Genomic DNA, 24,226 nt, shown 5'->3' on the forward strand with positions numbered 1-24,226 from the left:
GGCTTCCTGTTCTGAAATAAACACACCCAGATCTGTTGATCATAAATCTTTATTTCTAAACACCTTTTAGGGGAAAATAAATAAATCCAGTTGTGAAGCTTGATAACTGAGTTTATGATACAGCTCATCTCTAATGTACTCACAAGTCACACTTTAGGATGTTAACACAGGGTCGGCTAGCTCTTAACCTGGGTTAGTTACTGGCTTCGTAACCTAGGGTTAAAAACGGTATTAAGCCCTGAAGCTGTGAAAAGCTTATTTTGTGTACGGATGATATCAAGTAATATTTTAAACAAGAGCTCAAAGTGCTGCGAGTGATAAAAACAGCTTTTGGTGGTGGAAAAAAAACAAAACAAAAACAAATCAAGAATGAATTAACAGTCAGGAACATTTGGAGTAAAATACATTTAAGACCTTTAGCCTATGTACAAAAACCAAAAAAAAAGCAACAAAAATACTATTCTATTTTTATGAAAGTGGCACCACATGGTAACAGGCATCAGAGAAACAATTTACTAAATTGTCATATTCGCCAATATGGATGTCACTCATAAAACTCCATTCTTCTGTTTTTGCATTTGGTCTTAACCCACACTTAACACTACCTGATTTGTGCTATTTTTTAATCATTTTAATTAAAATATGAAGCTAGCAAGTCCGTGAGAAACTCTGCTCACAGATCCACCAACACAATATATATATATATATATCAAAATCCATTTAGATACCTACTGAGATGACAAAAGTCTATTAAACGAATCTTCCTTCATCCCACTGTCATGGCAATAAACATTCAGTAACTAGTTCAAAGTCATAAAAAAAATCAGTTTGTATCTAATGTAGGAAATCTAAGGATTTAACATGCATTTGAACATAATCCAATATATATTATATATATATATAAAAAGTATAACTTACATATGAATCTCTTCTTACAAGGAATCATGTCAGGTCAGAACAGGATTCAGTAAACAAACGAATCTCTGCTGTCATTAGTAAGAAAGAAAAGTGCATCTACCCATGTACCTTAAATAACCCAAAGACTGAATAAATAAACACTATAACAAATATTCTGGCAAAAGCCATATTCAACATGAATTAAAGAGTTTTAATTTCAGACAACACATAAAATTAAGATCATACTGCCAAGCCCTGTGCTGAGTGGATCATTGACGAGAAAAAGGGGGAGACAAAGTACCACTTAGAACGACGACCCAAAACAAGATCAAATATATAGCATATTTTGGCCTGATTATTGAATTACTAACATATATTTTTACAAAAGGAGGACGCATTGTTGGCACGTGTGTTTAAATATCATTTAGCTCCATATTTTTATGGCAAAAGCAGATTTGTTTCAGTACATTCTGTGAAATCGGTGTGCGTTTGTGAAATTGGTGATGTTTTACAATAAGGCTGTGTAGTGAACAATTAACTGAGCAATTTGTTAACGTTTATGGTTACAAATACGGCATAAATAAACATTAAAAGATTTCGCTAATGAGCATTGCAAACAATAAATGAACAAAATCACCAAACATTAATAAATGATGCTGCTCATTGAAATTGTAAATCAAATTGTTCATTGATTGTTGATGATTCGTAATATATTAACTAATGCTACAGTACACAACCTTACTGTAAAGTATTACCGTGAAATACCACTAAGGGGTAAATAAACATCATGTGTGGGTTTATGCATGTATTAACTGTAATGACAAAAAAAAAAAAAAAAAAAAAGGGTGCATTTTTTTAAATTTAGTTTTTAGTGTTGACCCAGTGTTCACGTTGAACGAATCGAATTGTATTACTGAACGTATGTGCACCTCTTTTATACGCAGGATGTACCTCTTGCATTGACCACTCAGATGTAGGGACAGATTGAAAACGGACAAGGGCTTTGAGACTCCTTTCCTCCCTCATTTCCAAAGTTTCCTGGTCCAGATATTTTATAAGGCCTCAAACTCATCAATCCTCTGTTTCGTGTTTCCCTGGCGGATCTGCCGAAGAGTTTTGTATTTGTCTCGGCCGGCGCGCACATTCTCTGTGTGCAACAGGTCGTTTTGAGTCTTCTTGGTGTCGTCACGGGCATGGGCCAACTCTGAGGTCAGAGCCTGTAAACAAGATAATACGATAGTGATAGATGCTTCTAGCTCGGACCGAAGAGTGCGATCAGAGCTGAATCCATGTCATTCCTGACAAACAAACACAGCCCTATCCCAACCATGTAACCATGTTGTGTTTGGATTAACAACTTTGGGTAAGGCCCGAACAATGTCATTCAATGTAAGACCCTAAACCAATAAGTGGATATCTAATTGAGAACGCTTTTACTAATCTATAGCTCCCTGTGATGTGTGTTACAAATATGTTGCAGTTGATGTTTGGAGAAGGAACTGCTGTGGGATAATGTTTGGATTAGGATGCTTTAGGAAACAAAGTATGTTATTTCAGGAACATGACCTGCTTGGCAGAATCACAATCACATCGACCATCCCTAACTATTATCTAACCCTTAAGGCAGAAAATTAAAGGGTTAGCAGTCAAGCATAAATACTCAGCCTAATCCTATTTCCAAAATCTGTTTGGTTGTTAAGAGTGTTGTCCAGGACCAACAAAGAACTGTTAGCAGTAATCATATGAGACAACCTGAGGATCCAAAGTAGAACATGTTTGTAGACATCCCTGATGCTAGACTAACTAACTGCTGTTATTCAAGTATCTAGGAGATCTCTAAACATAACCAAGCTCTAACCATAAACCCAAACCCAATTATGCTTTACCAGTCTATTTTTGAGAGTCTGATAAGATATAGCATTACAGCATGGTATGGAAATCAGAATCAAAATATACTCTAATTGTATAGACTGCTTTCAAGGTAATAGGCTGGGAAGCAAAACAATCTATTTATGAGGTAGCCATTTTAAGACAAGCTAAGAAAATTGTCATGTGAAACATGTATCACCAGAAACTATTTATTTTATAATAATCTTGATGTGTACATCTACAAAAACTATTTAGTGCCAGCTCGTGTTAGACTTTTCAATAGGGGAGTACAAATATAAAATGCTGTTGGAACTGTTGTTGTATTATAAAACTGTGTTCTAATGTGTTGTGATGTAATGTGTTGGATACATGACATGGCCAGGACAAGACAAATTAACGAGAAATGGGACAATAAAGTTTATTCTACTTCTAAAACCCAAACCCAACCTCAAAGTTCTCCTAAAAAGAGAGCTAAAATACTAGATAGAGAGCCCTGCTCAAGGTTTATCCAACCATTAACCCTAACCCGAACTCAACATTCTCATAAAAAGTGAGCAAAAATACTAGTTAGAGAGCCCTGCTCAAGAAATAGCCAACCATAAACCCAAACCCAACCCCAAAGTTCTCCTAAAAAGAGTGTCAAATTACTAGCTGAAGATCTCTGCTCTAGGATTATCCTACCATAAACCCAACCTCAATGTTCTCCTTCAACTAGTATTTTATTTCCGTTTTGAGATCTCTGCTCTAGGTCTATCCAAACAAACCCAACCCTTACGTTCTCCTAAAAAATTACTAGCCATTTCACCTAAACCTTCAAATGAAACAACCCAAACATTATTCCACAACAGCTCAAACACTATTTCTCCTCCAACCTTCAACTGTAAAATATTTCTAACCTAAATTACAAGGAGCTTTAGATTAAAAATGAAATGTGTTATTAGTTAGATATAAAATTATTGGTTTAGGGCCAATCCTGCTTCTGGCGATTGACTATCCAGCAATGTTCAGCTCCAACTCTAATCAAACACACCTGCCTTTAATTTCCAAGCGATCCTGAAGACCTTAGTTAGTTGCATCAGGTGTCTTTGATTAGAGTTGAAGCTGAACTTGGGCACCCCTGGTTTAGGTTCTTACATTGGGTTAGGCCTGAACAATCTTATAATGTTACAAATATAAATTGTTAATCCAAACACAACACATATCTCAAATGTTGGAAGTTGGTTCAGGGACCACAATTAGAACTAAATTCAGTAGCAAAATGGATATTCATGAACAAGGAATGACTAACCTGGTTATAAACCCTAAACCTAAAACACGCATATTCAACTCTGCTCACTGAGAGACATTGTCCCTCTGAGTTTAGGTCCAACCCTAATCAAACACATCTGAACCATCTAGCCAAGGTTTTCAAGATAACTTGGCTCCAGTGAAAACTCTAGGACCAATAGGGTCTAACAAGAAATTACAGGAAGGTAGCTCTGAAGAGCCAACCTGATAAAGACTGGGGAAGTTAGCTTAATGATATGGGTTCACAATTACTTGAACATAGCAGGTGTGTGGAACAAAGTTGGAGCTAATGGTAGCTTTCCAGAAGCATGCTTTGCTACCACTACGCTAAGCTTTAATCCTGAACCTAGGAAAATTCAACAAGTCGCTCCTGAAGTGTCATGCTTACCAACAGCTGTTTCTGAACACGTTCATTCTTCTCAGCCTCAGTGATTCGCTGCTCTTCGTAGCGGTGGTCATTGATACCACCTGTCTGCAGGTCTGCACTGTAGCTATTGTTGCTCTCCCTATCTTCGTACTCATTCTCATCAAGTTCATATGCAGGTGGTGGTGGAGGGAGACTTGTGAAGCTGGTGGGCGCTGTCATGATCATGTTAAGCTCCTCACGGGTCTTCGTCAGGTCATCCTGGGCCTCTTGTGCCTGGAAGAACATAATCCAACACCACAAATATCAGACCACTAATCCAATTCTTGAAGAATGCACCATGGCTATAGATATACAGAGAGCTTTAGGGCATAATGGGTGAAATGGTGGTAGATCTTGAGGTGATCTCTCCATTTTGCAGTATGGGTTTATGATTAAATTGTCTTACTCTGTGCTGCCATGTCTTAGCTTCCTCCTCCTTGTGTTTTTTGGCTTCCTCCAGGAGCGCAATACGAGCAGTGTGTTCTGCCAGCTCAGCAGCCTGAAAGAGAAGAACGGGGAGGATTGTTAATAGGAGGGAAAAATGATGAAGGCTAAGTAATTTTTCAAAGACAGAGTGGGTTCTCACCAGCTGTTCCTGACTCTTCTTTTGGTCCTGGGCTTGACGGGCCAGCTCCTCCTTTGCGAGCAGGGCTGCCTGCCTCTCTGCCTCCAATCTGGCTGCCTCTTCCTCTGCCAGTCTCCGTTCACTCTCCAGCTGCACGGCCCTATGCATTTGCTCCTGCAGGTCTAAAACGAAAGGTACAAACATTAATACATTTTAAATATGGCTTGGTTGGGTTGTTAATGAAAGTTTGCTGGACGGATAAAAAAACCGGAGGCAACCAAGTTATGCACTTTTGCTTTAGCAAAGATGTTTCAGTCCCTGTAATTATCCTACTATAAAAGGAATCATTAACCCAAATATGAAAAAAATCTGCCAGCATTTACCCATTTAGTATCATTCCAAACACTGCATTATCTTTATTTCATGGAACATCAAGGGACAATTCGCTTTTTGTTAACCATACAATGAAAGTGGGTGGAAACCAAGGGCTATCAATCTCCAGAAGTACTTATGTTTCATGAACTATATTCCAGAATATGTGAGGCCATGCAGTAGCTTTCTGTGAAGTACAGTTGATATTCACTGAACACTTGCTTGACGTCTTTGGACAAAAAAGTATTGTGGATTTGTGGCTACATAACTTCTTTTGTGATCCATGCAAGAAAGTCATATAGTTCCCAAAAATCATAAGAATGAGCACATAATGAAATAATTTTCCTTTAATATTCTGAAAAAGGCAGAAGTAATGTGATAGAGCTCATAAATGGATATTCAGGCGGCTTTGTTGGACTGTATAGTCAGACATGGCTGATGGTTTTAGCATGCATTGAAACAAAATTCAGGAACATTATTTAATCCAGAATAACACGTTATGATTAACATGTATTTGTGCAAAATTGTTGCTTCCAGTGTTATATATTGCTACTTGTGGTAAGAAACAAAGTCTCAACTGTCAAATAATGTCCATTTTTGTAACTGCAAATTAATGTATTTAAAGAAAGAGTCATTTGTTCAGCAAACCAGTGTTTAATAATAAAATTGTTTAGTTTTTTACCATGTTGTACTGAAACCATACCAACTCGTGACGTCAAAACAGAGATTACCATTTTCACATATGTCTAATTTCTCAATGAAAAATTCCTTGTCTTTTCATCTTTTAATAATGTAGTCTTTTACTGGATATCAGAAGGCTAGCTATGTGTGAAACAAAAGAAACGTTACATGCGAACAGCAGAAACCGAGGAACAGGTGCAGTATGACACCATCTTGTGTTTGTATTGCCAGTCAATGGTATTGTCAGCTGGAGCACACACATGATCAAAGCATAATGTCTCTGCTTTATGGAATAACAAGCTAAATGGTTACATAAACTCAAAAGACCAAAGTGACTGTATTTGGCTTGACATCTCCAATTATGAGTCAAATTTTCCATACGGACTAACAGCGTAAGCAGCAAAACAATAGTCATGATAATTATTATTTCTCACAAATATAATTCATATCGTGTTGCTCACTAAATACTGACAGTTAAAATGTAGTTTTTCCTTAATTAAAACGTCATTTTAAAATGAAAAAGATCTGACATGACCTAAAATGGAATTTTTACACAAACCCGCTGGATCCTGGCGTCTTACCTTTTTCTGCTTTTTTGGTCTTCTCCTCAAACTGGTAGAGCCGAATCATCAGCTCCTGTTTCTCCTTCTCCATCTGCTCTTTCTCTCTCTCTATGGCCTCTCGTCTCTTCTTCTCACTCTCCAGCTGAGCTCTGCAGATAAGACACAACCAAAGAGAAGTACAGTGACGCTTGTTCGGGACACCGCTCTTTACCCACACACAAACTCGTCTCTCATTAGAGATGTGACCGCTGACACCCAGGGTGTCGAGTACAGGGCTTTAGATGCTTTAACTTGCTTTTGGAATTGTTGTGCTTATTTTATTAGACTTTCTAAGACTAAAACGAATGCTTGAAAGATGGGTACATTACTATTTTATTACCGCACAACAATAAAAAGTACAATGACTGACTAAGTATCTTGTATAATGTTTATTATTACAAACGAATAAGAAGGTATGGCATACGCCATATGCTCTACACTGATAATCACTAAGAAAATTAACAAACACTGAGGAATTAAATAAATAAATAAAGCCCTCGTTGCAGAACATCAAAAACAATATCATATCGTCACAACCATGAGTGGACTGGCATAGTATTTAGTAACTTAGGCCAGTCTTTTAGTCAGCAGCGTGGACTAAGTTGATGAGCCAATCGCGAAAGTGATTTATTTATTTTTTTATATTAAACCTTAAAACGCCAGCACAACTCAAAATACAAATGAACTATAAAGTTAAAATAAAAAGTTATTGTAAATGTATTACAAATATAATTATAAATAATAATTAATAAAATAAAAATGAAATAAGATAGAATATGGTGTAGAACTCAAAATAAAAATAAAAAATGTACATAAAAAAACAAAAACAAAATATTGTCACATACGGTCAAACAAAAAAGCGCCACACAACTCAAAATAAATAAATATAATAATAATAATAATTATTATTATGGTCTATGGTCTCTTTTGTATACCGCAGCATCTGCTGATGAGACAGCATCACTCCTCACCTCTCCATCTGTTTGTGTTGTTTCTCCTCTCGAGCCTGGGCTTTCATCTGCTGCACCTCGATGGTGTCCGGCTTCCTGCGGCGCATGTAAAGCTCATGGTTCCCCATGCACAGCTGTAGGATACGTTTATTGATGCGCAACCGCGGAGCGTAGAACACGAAATCCTGCAGGGTTAAGTAGGAAGAGACAGGATGTAAACGCAGGGGTTATGAATCAGTCAGTTTGATCAGATTGATAACTGCATATTTATTTAATAAAAGTCCTATAATAAACGTATGACCTACAGAAAGCTGTTGTTCTGAGCAGCTGGCTCTGACGCTCAGAGATAACGCTCCATGAAGGCCAGCCTGTCAGAGGAGACTGAGTGCTGGCGTTTATCAGCTAAAACAGCCTGGCTGTTCTTGTGTGTAAAAACAAAGCTGAAGCATCCCTAGAAAGCATCTCACGCCGCCTTTAAGTCTTTTTGAGTGTCGCATTGCATTGTTCCAGTATTATTTATACACTGGTAGTATTTATAATATATAATATAATATTGCTGAAAATCCTTAATCTAATTTGTTGTTACCAGTCAAAAATGGGCAACATTTTAAAAATGATCACCAAAACTTGGATTCATATGACCAATTGGTTCCAAAAAAAATAAATAAAATAAAAAAAACAAACAGAAAAAAATAAAATAAAAGATAATCCAATCCAATATTTGGTAATAATATTGCATAGTAAAAAAAGCATTTTTTTTTGACTGGGAACACAATTTGATTTTATATTTATATATTTTCAGTCAGCTTTTATTTTATTTTTATATATATATATATATATATATATATATATATATATATATATATATATATATATATATATATATATATATATATATATATATATATATATATATATAAAATTCTATTTTTTTTTTTATATCTCAACATTTTCTAGCTATAAAATTATTTCAAATTTTTGTAATTTCATTCGTTAATCCAGGTAAATTTATTACTTATATACTTTTTTTTTTTTTTTTTTTTTTTTTTTAGTTTTTCATTTAATATTCCCATTTTATTTGAGTTTTCTTTTCAAAAGAAAAATAATACCTGACAATCAATATTACCTAGCATGCGTTTTAAAGAGCGTCTTGTTCAAAGTTTATGTGCTCAGTGTCCCAAATGTACCTACAAAATGACGCAGCCAATGAAATGTTTCTTACTCATTTTCATCATAAAACCTTTAATCCCAAAACTCCTTTTAAAACAGATTTTGTGTCCAGAATTTAATCCCAGACGTTCTAGCATTAGTGTGACATGAAATGCTCGTATATTAGAGTGGAATAAAACAAGTTTTATTCTCGTCGAGGCAGTTTTTCAGTTTCAGGTGGGACTGTGAGGTATGAAGGCGGCTCGTGTCGCAATCATAGTTTCACTTACTGGAGCTTTTTTATCTATAGGCTTGATGACAAACTTCTTATCGTTGAAGGAAATGTTTCTTATTTCGCTCCAAGGGAATCCAATTTTCGGAGTGAGCCTGTAAAGACAATGAAGAAATCGTGAGAGCTGTATTCACTACAAACATACAGTCAACAAAGCAAACGAGAATAGAGGATGAAACGTGAAATCGCTCCATTTTAAAAAACAAACAAACTTTGTCTCCGATTGCTGATCGAGCAAAAATTTCAGTACTAGAACTGAGACGAGTTTGTAATGCAGTGAGAATGTTGTAGCGCAGGCATGAGATACTGGAGGAATGTGAAGACAAGGATGGGCTTGTGTTTAACGTGAGCGGCTGACATCATGGCAGCGAGGAGTGCGGTGTGTGATCTCTTTGTGGAGCTCCTGGGAGTGGCGTTACAGCTACGCCTTATACTGTGCATGTCAAAGCGGCCGAACACGCCACTAACGTTCCCTAAAACCCATGACACAAATGGTTCAAATAATTAATGACGGTAATAAAAATGGAATGTAACATCCTGCATAACTCTTTTAATTGTTTTTTTTTTTATTGTAATATTGCTGTCAAACTATTAAAATCACATCCAAAATAATAAAATGAAAAGTTTTTGTTTACATGATATACGTTTACATGACATACATATACATATATACACACACAAATATATATAAATGTATATAGACGAATATTTTCAAAATATATACTGTATGCCTGTGTGTTTGTATACACATTTTATGCATCTTATTTTGGATGTGATTATTCATTTGACAGCACTATTAATTACTTTTTACAACAACTCATAATGGTAACTGCCATATTTTAACAGTAACACTTTACAACAAGGTCACATTAGATAACATTAGGCACTGCATTAACTAAATGAGCAGTGCATTTATATTTATTCATCTTCGTTCATTGGTAACTACCTTCCACAGATACAACTTTTGATTTGAATGTTGTATTAGTAAATTCTGAAACCGACATTAAGATGAATAAATGCTTTAAGCATTTTTTCCATTGTTAGTTTAACCAATGCAGTTAACTAATGGGATCTTATTGTAAAATTACACCATTTAAACTACTGAAGCAAATGTAGTAGTTTAAATGCACTGCTACTACCACTACTATTTGCAACTAAGGTATTTTGGAGGATTGATGGTACATTCACAGTAATATATCTCCAGAAAGATTGTTGTGTGATTTGTTCTAGCTGAAACAGAGTTGCTAAAATGTGCTTATAATGTTTTTTAAATTAAGGATTATGCTAAATATTAAAATGGAAATACATTTTATATTAGTAAACAATTGTAAGTTCAATTAAAGGTTTATTTTAAGGTGTCCTTATTATACTGGAATTAGCACTGAGTAATAATAATTAACATGTACTTACTATAGGATTAGGTCTAGTTTAAAGTTACTGTAATTATGCAGAATTTACTGCTATTACTATAGAATGTACATGTGCAATTATTATTACTACTATTATTATGCTTCTTTTTTACAGAATTCTAATAGAAGCATGTGAGCTCTTCAGGTATTTACAGTTTAACATTTTTTGATGGGGATAATGGAAAAAGAAAGCAAAAACAGTTTGTACTGCATTTTGCCATTGACTATTACATTTTAAGTGTTAAACTATGACTACATGCTTTTGGAGACTGGCATGTTGTCGGTTGAAACAGTTCATCTGAAACAAATGTGAAGGATATAGGTCACTTAGCAGATACCCTGAAGCTGAAAGAGCACAGCTAATGCAACGACACAAACAAAGATCCAACGAATGCCAACTATTTCACGGGTTGTTGTGCAACGTGGTTTTCTTATCTTCACATGCGTGTACTTGCGAAGCTTTCTCTCAGTCACATACACAATCCTTGCCCAACGTTTTCAAGGACTGCACAGCTTGAAAAACCAGTCTTTGTTGCTATGGTTAAAATAGAGGGCTTTGTGGGAAAAAAGCCATTAGTCGCCACTGCACTTACACACACACACACACACACACACACACACACAGAGATCACTGTTTGTAGAAAGAAGAGCACCGTTCTATGAGCAATGTCCATAAACCAAACTAAAATCACATGTCATTTGGGAAAAAAAAGGACTCCTTAATATCTTGAATTTAAGTAAATTAAGAGAAGAGAAATTACTATGGTATTATGGTAAAAATACAGTACATATTAGTAGCATTACCACAATCATACACACATACATATACATACACCTTGGTACTGCCACAATGTAAAGGAAGAGAATTTAAATTGCATTTAAAAGAAGAGAAAAACACATTAGAGTTAGATAATGTCAAATGAATGTAGGGAAAGGCTGAACTCACTTGTCGTCTTTCTCATAGATGTTTAGGCCCAGGGCATCCACACCCAGCCTCAACTCTGTTCCCTTCTTGTTCTTGATGTCAAAGTAGTTCACCCCATACATTTCCAGATCCTGAGCAATCTTCAGGTACTCAAGCATTGCGTCCTCTCTAAGAACAAAGAATGAGTGATCACTTTCAGTGGTGGATGAGACCAAAATCTTTTAACATGGTATATTTTATTTTTAGTAATAATAATGATAATTGAGAGAACATTATGCCTTCTCTACTATGTGTGTGTGTATGAACTCTGACCTAAATGCGACGGAGACATATAATAAAAAGGATAATAAAAATAATAATAATAATAATAATAATAATAATAATAATAATAAGATTTTATACAGAGTTTTGCTGACAATTCATGTTTAACTACCCCAAATGCATTTCAGTAATAATAGCATATCACACCGTATCCATAACTAGGGTTCTACACATTATATAACACGATATATTACATAACGTATACATGGTATAGCTTAGAATACCATAATACAGTAAATTAAATACTAAATGCACTTAATTTCACATAATTTATAATACACACACACACTAGAATAACCCCAATATGATCATTTTCATATAAATCAAAATATAAAATTAGACTTAAAACAGCTGATATAAGCACACCTTCGGTTTAATTCTATGTTAATATGGAAAGCTGAGACTTTAGCAACCATCAACAACAACTGGACTTGCCGAGTGGCATTTATAATTGCATTGTATACGCCATATGTCAAACCACCAGGGCCTATAGATTGATGCCTAATAATCAACTTGCTTGATTTATCAGGTCTAAATGTGCGTAACTGAACAACTGACAGAAGTGTCAGTTTCATATTTCAGCTGACGTTTTTAAACCTTCATACCAAGAACCATAACAATAAACGTCACACAACAATAACCTTTGAGAGAACGTCAACCTACTTGAGCATTCCACGATGCTCCTCGTGCCACACCTGAATCCTCTCCTCCCACTGGTCCCGGGACAACTTGTGCTGGTCTAGAACCCTGCAGTCAAACAACAGGGCGGACAAAGACTCATTTACATAGTTTCTAGACCGTTAACCGTTACCCAATACCGAATTCCGATGTGCGATGATGTCGGAATTCAAACCCTACACATCCAGGAGCAAATGCCCCAGTTAAGCCAGTCCTGTGTGACTCACCGTTGGGGCAGGAGGCGATCTGAGGTCAGGTATCCAGGCCTGTGCATTTCCTTGCTGAAATCACCAAATTTGGCCTGCACTGAATAGGAGGCCAGGAGCACCGCAGTCTCCGGAGGACAGTAGATATCGTCACTCAGAATGCCGTCTTTCACTTGCATAAAGAACAGCTTTTGAGTGATATCCTGGATCAACTCATCCGCCACATCTTCTGGGAAGAACTTGGCACGGAATTTAAACTGGAGAGGGTTCTCCTTCTTCACATCCTGAGAGGAGACCTGCATATAAAAAGAAAGATTGTGAAGGTTTTATACTGAGCTTTCGCTTTTGCTGCTGACTGCTCATGAATGTTTTACTACTCTAAAAATGTTTTAGCAAATTTAGGCCACAGCCAAGAAAATATTTTTAGGAGATATCTAAGTTCGGCTTGTCAAAAAGCTGGTATTTTCCGCTTATGTTGTACTGCAATAGCCGACAAGCACCCTTGTTGTTCTTGAACAGAAGCCTATAAGTCCATTTCAGCGAATCGGCAAGCAGTATTCAGGTCAGGTGACAAGGCTGTGACTAAAAGTGACTGAGGATGGATGATTTAAACTTCATGAACATGCGGTATCTTCTTCAGGGTGTAAAGAAAAATAAAAGCTGAAATGTTTTAAAGAACCCTGCAAAAGCAGCATTACAATGCAATACAAACAAGCAATTGAGAATTATAAAGTGGCAATTCTGACGTGAAATATAAACTTACAAATATATACTCCATAAAGTCCATTTCTGAGTGGAAAAAAGATATTCATATATCGCAATTTTGACTTTGTATTTCGCAGTTTCTCACAATTCTGAAAAAATACCTACATTCTACGTTCACGACAACTGTCAACTTAATTGACGAAATCTGGTTCGTAAGAGATTCTTATTCCAATGTTGGGAAGACCGCTGGCGCATGTTACGATTTCCCAGCTGAGCAGTTCTGAGACACTGAAAACCGATTTGCTCACGTGTAAATGAACACAGCACCTAAATTAAAGTACAATTGCTATTACCAAATATGACCGTTTCACGGTTAAGCAAATGCTCCCTCTTCTGTCTTTTCATTTCGAGATTACAAAAAATGATCTTGTTTTCAGTAAATTTAACTAACAATAGGGTTTGGGTTCAGTTTTGGGTTTTCTGTGTAGATTTAATACCATGTGGATGTAAATGTGTCCTATTCATATTGTAAGTTATATCAATTAATAATTTAAATTAGTTGATTATAAAGTGATTGTATTATAATGTTTATTATTCTTAACTGTCGATTCCTGATGTTCATTTCGGTGTAACTATCACTCTATTCTCCTACTGTTGTATTGTTAAAAGCGCTATATAAATAAAAGTGAGTGCTTGATTGATTTTACAATTATATATAAAGGAAATATTACGATCAATGTTCGAAAACACTGCGAAAATATAATTCAATCCTACAAAAAGGACTTTATTTCCATGCATGAGGAAATCCGCTTTCCTCTGAAGTATATATTGTATCAGCTTTGCAAAGACAACAACGAGGAAACATAATTGAACGTTCAACTTACTGAATGTGTCAGTGGGTGATGGGCAATGCCTATAAGGCATGTATGAGTAAGCTATGCTATGAGTAACCTATATGTCATCAGAAATGTCAAATGTATTTGTGAAGACACGGAGAGCTTTGTTAAAGTAGTGGACTGTAGTCAGCTTAGAAAGCAAAAACCCTGACTAAAGTCTATTAAAACACGTTCTATAGAGAAAATCTGAATATAATTGTGCTAAATTACCTTTTTATCAAGTTTCAGCCATGTAAGGTACCCTTTGCTGTCCATATACTGCAGTCCGAAGTACCATATTTCACGTAACCCGATGGTCTTCACCACCTGTCGGGGAGAAAAAAAACAAAAAAAAAAAAAACCTTTACCACACAATAAATAGATGAATGAATTATTAAGCTGCTGCTGACTGCTATGCGACTTCTGTATACTTAGCTCTTTGAAATTTAAACAGAGCACAAGGCTACATTTCCATGAATAAAGGCCATATTTAAAAGAATATACACGTTTTGGCCGCCTTCCCATCACAAAGTACTGCAATTCATTAGTCCATTCACACTCATTAGTTTTTCGCAGGAGTGGAGGGTGATGAGCACCAGGGGCCCTGAAGGGAAAACTTTAGATTTCAATGAGTATACATGCACGTACACAATTTCCCAGAGGCTTTGTGCAAGACGGTATTTATTACCGTTTTGTCCACTACCTGCGGGCCCAAAAGGAGTTTAGATTGAACCCAGAGAACTTGCGAAATTATTGAATTTTCAACATTTGCACCACTTTTCAAATATTTTGGTCAGTATTTTTTAAAGTTAACCGTTAGCTAAAATACTGAGCTACGGTGGTCCTGCCCTCTTTATGTGATACATTTAAAAAAAATAAAAAAATGTACAGATCTGGTCATTTTCACACATTTGTTACGTATAACCAGCTAAATGAATAAAAACACACAGGTTGTGTGCCATCAGTAACTTTCAGAAACAAAACTCAACTTGTAGGAAATTTACTAATGTTTGTTCTTTCCAGTTCGACTTTTTTCTGTCTTTCACCAACACAAATACGTTTTCCAGAGTTGGATTGTGATTGGCAGCAAAGAATTACCCCCAAAGCATGTGAACGTACGTGTGTCAATGACAAGACAATTAGTTTCCAAGCACGGTTCTGTTCTGTTCAGCGTACAAATGGTAGCTTTTAAATGATTATTTTCAGTAAAATGAGTTTGTCAGACTAGTAACCAACCAAACTGTATTCAGCACTCCAAACAGGATCTGACAACAGTATTTTTCTTCTGTGTGAATGCAGCTGAAGGGTGAAAAAAAAAAAAAAAATACTGGTAGAAAAACTAAACCGAAAACATCTTACGACAAATGCAAAGATCTGTATTTGAAAAAACTAATTTCAAATTTCTTCAGCCAATCAGACCTATGACACTTCGATTGTGTTTTAGAACCATTCACAATCATACCATATCCCAGTAAAAAAAAAAAAAAGAAAAAAAAAAAAGTTGTTGACAAGGACGTAACAAATGCTGTAAACCAGCTCAACAGGTTCTAAGCATCTCTAAGCTCACTAACAAAGCTATTTGAGAAAGTGGATTTAACCCAAGCAGAGTGATACCTTGAATTCATTTAAACTTTTTGCCCCCGTAATATAAACAGCAATAATCAGCTTTAAAAATAGGCGTGCTTCAACCCAATGTAAAGAAACCAGACCCCGGGTCACGGCACCAATTCCCAAAACTGAGGTTAGGTAACCTAATCTTTATTTAAATTAAACACCCTGCTAAGATTTATTTAATAAGAACATTACGTAATTGTCCATAATGCTCTGGACTTTTTTTTTTTAATGCAACTTCAGCGCAAACCTCTCATCTGCGCTGTGTGCCATCCACAGTTCATGACTGGCTCAGCTCATAGCACTTACTCTGAAGTGGAGGCTGGTTGAGCTGTGGCTTCTGTTATGAATGGGAAAACTAGAGGGACGGCACTTATTCACTGTTTCCACAGTCGTGGCAGTCAATGAGCTCGTCGGTGTAATGGTCAGTGAGTCATACGTCTTTTAAAGAAGAAAAACCCTTCCTGTGAGGTTTTTGTGGTGTTCTGGACCTTCTATTTGCAGGGGATTATCCCACGTCACCAAGCCGGTAATTAAATTAGGTCATATGCATCGGTGCTACTGACGAACGCCTGGTGAAGTTTATTCTGCGACATCCGTTTACTTATAAATTTGTATATAACTAAATTTCTTTTAAACATCTATATGTATAAAATTATTGTTTTAAATATGATTTAAATAAAAAATAATTAATTAAAAATATATAAAATAATTTATAAAATATCTAAAAAATATATAATTAAAAATAACCCTTATTTAAAATGTTTTCGGATACATTTTATATTCAAATAATCCAATACAAGTTTAGTTTTACAATTTTTTCCTCATGCTCATCCTTCATGCTTTACACCCTCGCTTTCGCTCGAGCAGCAAGCATTTGACTGAAAGAACAAATGCAAATTTCTCTTTTGTATTCTTGATTTACCTTACAGCAGAATAACTGTTTACAATCTTTTCCCTCTCTGCTTCGGCTGAGGGACATGGATTTGTTTAAGATCAAGGAATTGCCGGAAGAGAATGAGAAGCTGTCACTGAGGGATTAAAATAATTGATGGCAGATGTCAGGTACGCACCGTCTGTTACACAACCGCAACGGCTAAAAAAATAAGTCAAATCAATCATCTCTTTTTCATTAAAACCCATTCCCTTCAACCAATTTAGGTAGAGTGAATAGTAACTGAACAGAATTCTGCGCTCATTTGAAAAAAAAAAACAAAGATACTGTTTTTGAATCTCTTTTAGGTTAAGATTTATGCCCCTATTTTAAGTTAGTTTTATGGTTTGGAACGATATGAGGGTTAGTGATTAATGACAAAATCGTCCTTTTAGGGTAGAGGAACCCTTTAATATAAACGGCAGAAAGCATTAAGAGCAATCACTGTTTGGTAAAAAATGTCAGTATTCTTGCACATGGTCCTAACCAATGCTTGTTAATTAATCTATTTCTTGTCTAGTTGTTTAGTTGCAGACCTGGTCAAATAGTTGCTTGCCAGTTGTGCTGGGCTGAACGGCAAACTCCAGCTCCGCATCCATCGTAGTGACGCGAACATTTACCTAAAGAGCGAGAGAGAGAAAAAATGTGTTACTTTAGCAAGCATTGTTGATATCCGCATCGTCAGCAGGAAAATGGTCATCTGTTACACCTTTAGATTCGACAGTTTTCATTTTATAGACGCAATTTCAGAGGCGAAAGGTAGTAAAAAAAAATTCTGCAATGATGAGACAAATCACAAGCAGGCTGGCTGAAAACGAAACAATAGCGCACCGAAGACAGTGACGATTTATGTTGATAACTTTAGTCTGATTGTGAGGCAAACCGATGACCCAGACAAGCCTTTTTGAAGCAGACGCGGCTTGAAAGAAACTGGGAAAACAGCAGGAGTGGCTTCACAGAACAATGAGTCTCAGCCACTATTGGTAAAAAGGAAATGCCAATCTATTCTACTGTTAATGTTTGACAGGGCTAAGTCAACAAGAAAAAGGCAGAAACTGCTCTGCAATCAAATTTGTACCATTTTACGAGACGGTAAAGGGTCATTTTAAAGCACTTTCCCAAGAAACACACAACTGAGGTGTTTCTTTACGGCGAACAGACAATAGACTCTCAGAATCAAGGAACAGGGAATCATTTGTGAGAGCAAAAAAAAAAAAATAAATAAATAAATTTTAGTTGTCATCAGAGGAAAAAAAAAAGGGACAGCAAGAGGATAGACAATAGAACTGCCATTGTTAAGATTGTTAAACACAATCATAAAAGCACATCTGATTCAGTGATCCATATTCATGTAATAACCATGTGAACTGTTAGCAATGATGGCAGCTGAACAAGAATCAGTGAAGAGACTACTGGTGGAGAATTAAACACACACACACACACACACACTGGGTGTGAGCAATGAGTGTGTTTTCTTGTAAGAATGAATAACCATTTATAATTATGTAACTGCTTTAAAACAAATGCTCCACTATGAAATTTCATAACTATGTAAACAGAAACTCACAAGTGTTCAGACCAAAGCAGTTTGGACAACGCAGAGTCAACCCTTTTGGTAATACAAAAGAAACACGTTCATATCAACGTGACAATTTCAATATTTTAATAAAAACATTTTTATTGATTAAAAAAAAATATGTAATCGCTGTTGTACTAATGTACACAATATTTTAAAATTAAAAACGGCAAAAGTTTTCACTTCAGTTGGTTGCCTTTTTTTTTTAAGTTAGTTGCTTTCTTACACACACACACACGCAAACACATAAATTTAATAGTTCAAAACATTTGAACCAAAACTATAATGCATCAACGATTCACTGGTTCTTATTTTTTATTATTTAATGATTTAAATTTAATGTTAACTGTTTGGTTAAAATAACCATTTCCGTAATAGAAAAAAATAAATATCTAAGCTTGATGGTGCCATCAATGCGTTCACCTTCCCAAAACCTTCACAGACACCTCAGCGGAAAACAAACTCCCAGCTGTAACCAGAACAGCTAAATGGTATGGATACATACACTAGTATTATATGGAAAGAACTTCCTCTACCTTTACTCTGACAGTAAACACACAATCACACGCAAACAATAAACACTAATAAATAACTTGATAGACCCTCCACTGACAAAAAAAAGCAATCATAGGCCTGCTGTGCACATCTGAAATCTAGTGGTGAAGAGTTCAGCTTAAAGACTGGCATCCAACTCGCCAAAGAGGGGGAGACGGAGGGGTATCCATTTACACAGCAAAACAAAGGCTCTCTTTCAGAAACATCCTCTCAGTGGTCCACCTCCTGCATCAGCCTGCATTTTAATAGAGTCTCGCCATTTCTCGGCATTGCTCTCGAAAAAGGTTTTAGCTGACCGACTATCGTTTCTGGCTGCAATACACTGGCGAAATCGAGCAGAGTCACCGAGCTCAGGTTCCGATCGGCATCGTCACCTGACCGAATAATCTACATCCCAAGGCGGTTAAAATCCTGACCGACTATTAAAAACCGTTTGCTTATTTAATATATAACACCACAGGCGCATGTATTTACTGTCGATCTATAGACAACATACAAAGTCGCCTACTGACCAAATCTGTACATTTTTACAGATTCTTTGCTAAATGTAAATGTCAAGTCACATTTATTTAAATAGTGCTTATAATGACAAGATTGAACACTTTATTATTGTATTCAGAGACATCGTTGTCCGGCTCAGTTTAAGTAGTATCTGTGCAATCTAATCGACGCTTACTGGATATTGTGCACTAAGCATTCCTCAATTACTATGAAACCATCTGATTACTCAAAACCAGGCCTATCATCTGCAGCAAACTGGACATTTACATAAAAAACATATTTCACCGCTTCTTTCCTGCTTCATAACACTTTCTGGCAGGTATGCATCGCTACGGTTTGGCTGTCTAGTGAGTGGCTGAACGACTTGAATCCTATTGCAAAATGAATGCACACTGAATCCTAAAACGCGTTAATAAAAGAAAATGTGACTGCATTTGCTATACGACCATGCCACTTTAGCTTGCCTTTACAACTCTTTGAGCTTTATTTATTCTTTTTTTTTTAATCAGTGCAATGCTTTACCAGGTGAGGTAACAAGCAAGCTTACGATATAGCATAGCCATAAACACGGAGCAGGTTGCAAGGTGCAAACGCACCCAAGAAAAATGGTGTTCTTGGGTCAAATTATAGGCAAGGAACAAAAGGAAAATTTGTTCCCCTGTAAACATAATTTGTGTGAAAAGTGTTAAAAGGTGTTGGTGCTTCATGCCACTAGTGTTCATTTCAGCTGGGAACTGCAGTGTGCGATTTGCACGCATATTTGGGATTTTTTTTAAACGTACAGTAGGAAGCGACACAAAGGGCCCGTGTTGAAATGCTGTGACGATGACACGAACTATAAAAAGTAGGGGCAAAAAACGTAAGGGTTGCATGTCTTGAGTTACATGAACTTCTCTTAGCTCAGAACTGCCTTGAGTTCCTATTTGGACGGTACTGTTAGCCTTTCATTGAGCCGGTTTGAGCTAAAGCCCGAAAGCACATGAGGATTGATTACAGCACAATGAGCTTTTGTGCGACATCACCAAAGGGCGTAACAGGCGCTGTCTAGTTATCAATTATTCAGCAGAACAAACGATAACAAAGATTCGAGAGGAAACACCCTCAGCTGCTGAAAGTGCTGATTGTAGACCCACCTGAAGCATGCTATCAAACGCGAGGGGAAATATTAAGACCTTTAAAATATCTTCCTAGGCGGCGTAGAACATCAAAAAAGAACCTTATAAAAATCATACTTTGCTGATCGACTCAAAAGCACCGGAAATAACTCAAACCGACCGCCCCGGGCATCAAGAACAAGCCTCTGCATTCAGCGTTTCACCAGGCAGCTCTGAGGGCCAGGGATGAATGAGAAGCTCTGAGGAGAGCCTCGTGATGTCACTTCCTATGTGCTCTTCCTGACAACCCTGTTACCATCTCAAACAAACCGATAACATGCTGCACCTGCCGTTTCAAGAGCGTTTGTGAGCAAACACGGATAGCGCTCAATTTTGTTTTCGTTTCAAAACAAACACATTTTAACATAAAAATGTTGTCCTGTTGAGGGCAAACAAGCCGAAAGCGAGCGTAAACGAGACCCAACCTTCCAAACTCAACGTAACTCGATGAAAACCGACATTTTTGCTCACAAGACGTCTAGCTTTCGGTTAATAATAAAATCTTTCCATTTCGAAATAAAATAGCCGTAAAGCGAAGACACGACACAAACGCGTTCGATATAAACACTGTGCGAATGATAAAATAATAAAAAATAAAATAAAAACAGGCAAATACTTACAGGCTTAGGCATCTTGAGTCCCGCTGTAGAGCTCTTCTGTCAAAGAATAGCGTGTATTTCCACGGAGCCTCCCTCTGAAGAAGAAAGAGGAGAAACGCGTTTGAGCAGGACTAGCGAGAATGAGTCAAGAACAGCCTCTCTTGTCATTTAAAGATGGGTCAGAATAAAAACTGACGCACTCCATGTGAATCACGATTAAAAACTGGAACTCAGGATTGTGACGGCCTCACCCAAAAGAGCTAACGCCGCCTTTCAATTTAAAGTCCCCACCCCATTCTACAAATATTTGCTCCAGTCACTGTTTCCCAAAGACCGACCCTTGACAGGGAGCGAAGTCAGATACTCGGTTATTAAATATAGCGGTAACTGAATCGTATTCGAGACATTCCCATAAAAGATCAAAGTAGCTAATAAAACTCATTGTGGATGTGGAGCCGGAGCACACAGCTCCGGACATTTATGGTAGTTTATATATGTTTGCATTACATTTTATGCGAGAAAATTGGTGTCGGACTAAGTTAAGTCATCTTTAGGAAGGGAACGACTTTAACCCCCACACTGACAATTAAAAAAAATAAAATAATAATAATAATAATAAGAGAAAGAAAGGAGTTTGTCGCATTTGCTCAGTTGTCTATCTATGATGATGTTTTATTTAAATTTTGCATCACATAGACCAGATCAAAACTTATCCAAAAAATTAATTGCGTTACATTTTAAACGTTATGCTTACAAAATGACTTTTTATTAAACAAACACTGATACAAATACAGAAAATGCAGTAAAACTTTTATAGGTTATCTTGACGTTAAGAACCTGTCATCGGGTCCTATTACAAGTTTACGCGTTTCTATAGGCTTTTCTACAACACGACACTAACCGTTCTGGCGTAGCTTGTTTGAGTCGGACACGACAAGATTAATAGAAAAAGAATTCAGTAAATGAGTCGAGATTAGAATCCATGTGGTGTGTTTTGATGCACTAAAAATATCCGGTTCATGAGAGTCATTTATTCGGGAATCATTCCACGGCTCGCGCTGTATTACTGATTCACTCTAAAAAAAACTGTAATTGATTCTTTAAAAAAAGATCCGGCTCGTATGAATCACTCGCTTGGGAGATGGATTAGCCTGCGCTGCGTTTCTCGGGCTATAGGTGTGTTTGGATTCACGAAAGCTCGTAAGAGTCGTTTCGGGATCCGGACTACTTCGCCGAAGATTCACGCTGTGAAACAGTGTCCGAGTGCATAACTAGGTTGATTCACTCTCTCCGGCAAAAGAAAGCAAATCGCATTTAAAGTAACCGGGGAAAAAAAGCCGGTTTCGATATTTTGTTCAACGGACCTGAAAACCGTCCACGGTCCTCGTGCGCAGCTAGTCACTCACTATCTAAACATACATTTGCATAGCGCTTTTTTTGGCCACCTGGTAACGTTAGTCATACCTATAAAAATGGAAAGCCTGTCTTTTTTTTCCTTTTCGCGTTTGTAAATGGCCCCATCTGTATAGCGAGATAATGGCTATCCCGCCGCGATAATCAGAGCAACACCTGTTGGTAGAGATTTCTCTTTGAACTGGGCGGCGTCAGCACGGGGAGAGAAACGCGCGAACGACAGGCGCGCTAAAACTGCGTCGCGGTCTTTGACCCAGGCGATAATCGATCGGAGCAAACCTTACCGGAGCCGGTGACTCAATTCAGTCTGGCTTCGGCCGAAAATTCTCCCCTCCCTCCGAGGAAACGAGCGCGGAGTCCGGCGGCGGGAATATGGCTGACGGTGCGCTCACCTTTGTGCGCTCGGCTGAATGACAGCGGCTCCAGTTCCTGTTCCAGACGCGCAGCGGCGCGACGCCCACAATAACGCGCCCTGCTCGGGCGGCTCCGAGCGGAGGGACTCGAAAGGTTTACTTGAGAAAAAGAATGCAAAGGCGGAAAAATGTAAAGCATTCAAGCACGCGAATATTATAAAGTGTTCGTGAAGTACGGTAGTGCGCTGTTTGGTTATGGGTCTCACAGTCAAAAATATAAAATAAACATGATTTCCCTGCACAGCCTACTCTTTTTGTGTCACTGTTGCTTGGTTGTGATATTTCATAGGCAGTTATTTCCATGCAAACTTTAATCCCAACTAATAACAATAAAATGAATAAATGGATTTATCTGATAGTAAAGTGAAAGCCTGACAGAGGAGCTGACATCTAAAATGTTTATTTTCCAGGACGTTAAATGAAGATATCACAAGTTTAATAGCAATATATTGAAGCACATTTTGGCATTAATCTATTTGAAACCACACATCAGTCACCACATAAGCCTGCATGCTTTCTACCAGGAACTTTTTAATAGCGCTGGTTGAGAGCAAATCTAAACATAAACTGCATTTTAAAATTTGGGGGGAGGTGTTATTATATTAAATAGGATGATTCTGCTCTATTTCTGACTCTTAAAAAATGTATGCATGATGAGGCTTTCTTTCACGGCCATGGCTGTACCTGTGCTAAACACACACACATTTATATCACAACATTGCTGGGAATTTAAGGCAGTTACTCGGAAGCGCTCTGTTTTTTTTTTCCCCTCACCCGACCTGAGCATGTTGAGCACGGAATTAAAAATATGGGCTATGCTCTAAATTCTCCACGAACTCTCATTTCATGTGCTATTTAGGACAGCTGGGTGAAAAAGAAAATCATTAGGGTGCTCTATCCTGCTCCTCGAGTGCTCTCTGCTGAGAATATGATCTTCAGTCCACCTCTGCACCTTTTAAGGGGTCGTCTTATATTATTTGATGAGCTTATTGTTATTATTATTATTATTATATCATTTCATGTCTCACAGAGAGGTGTGAGTGTCCTTATTTACGGAGACCTATGTTTTGTAGACTAAAGCTAAAGAAACCTGACAGAAAAGAGAAAACATTGACTATATCTTTATTTCAACAACGTGTTTTTCGATCTCAGGAATGATAAACAGTTAATTTGATCAGTGATTCACTAAACCTATCTATTATTAGTCATTGCGCAATACAGACTACAGGAAAAACTCAATGTGAAACGGACGAGGTGTTCTTTTAGTCATCGCTTTACCTG

At 37.1% G+C, this 24,226-nt stretch overlaps 1 protein-coding gene across 3 annotated transcripts; it reads right to left on the reverse strand.

Annotated features, from left to right (window-relative positions):
• Positions 1-33: 33 nt before the first annotated feature.
• On the reverse strand, positions 34-23,007 carry LOC122324477 (ezrin-like). Of its 3 annotated transcripts, none has more exons than XM_043218906.1 (14): positions 22,817-23,007; positions 21,141-21,214; positions 17,271-17,354; positions 14,421-14,516; positions 12,631-12,905; positions 12,389-12,472; positions 11,426-11,572; positions 9,069-9,165; positions 7,651-7,814; positions 6,659-6,789; positions 5,046-5,206; positions 4,866-4,958; positions 4,442-4,693; positions 34-2,114 (listed from the first exon to the last, which is right to left on the reverse strand). In XM_043218906.1, exons 2-14 carry the CDS (start codon positions 21,150-21,152, stop codon positions 1,950-1,952), a joined length of 1,761 nt encoding a protein of 586 aa, XP_043074841.1. In that variant the 5' UTR covers positions 21,153-21,214; positions 22,817-23,007; the 3' UTR covers positions 34-1,949. The 3 variants fall into 3 exon arrangements, with proteins under 3 accessions (XP_043074841.1, XP_043074842.1, XP_043074843.1); XM_043218907.1 differs by lacking the exon at positions 22,817-23,007 and adding an exon at positions 22,584-22,644; XM_043218908.1 differs by lacking the exons at positions 12,631-12,905; positions 14,421-14,516; positions 21,141-21,214; positions 22,817-23,007 and having other exon boundaries at positions 17,271-17,329.
• Positions 23,008-24,226: the final 1,219 nt, after the last annotated feature.

This window comes from Puntigrus tetrazona, chromosome 20 (assembly GCF_018831695.1).
Source record: "Puntigrus tetrazona isolate hp1 chromosome 20, ASM1883169v1, whole genome shotgun sequence".
Lineage (NCBI taxonomy): Eukaryota > Metazoa > Chordata > Actinopteri > Cypriniformes > Cyprinidae > Puntigrus > Puntigrus tetrazona.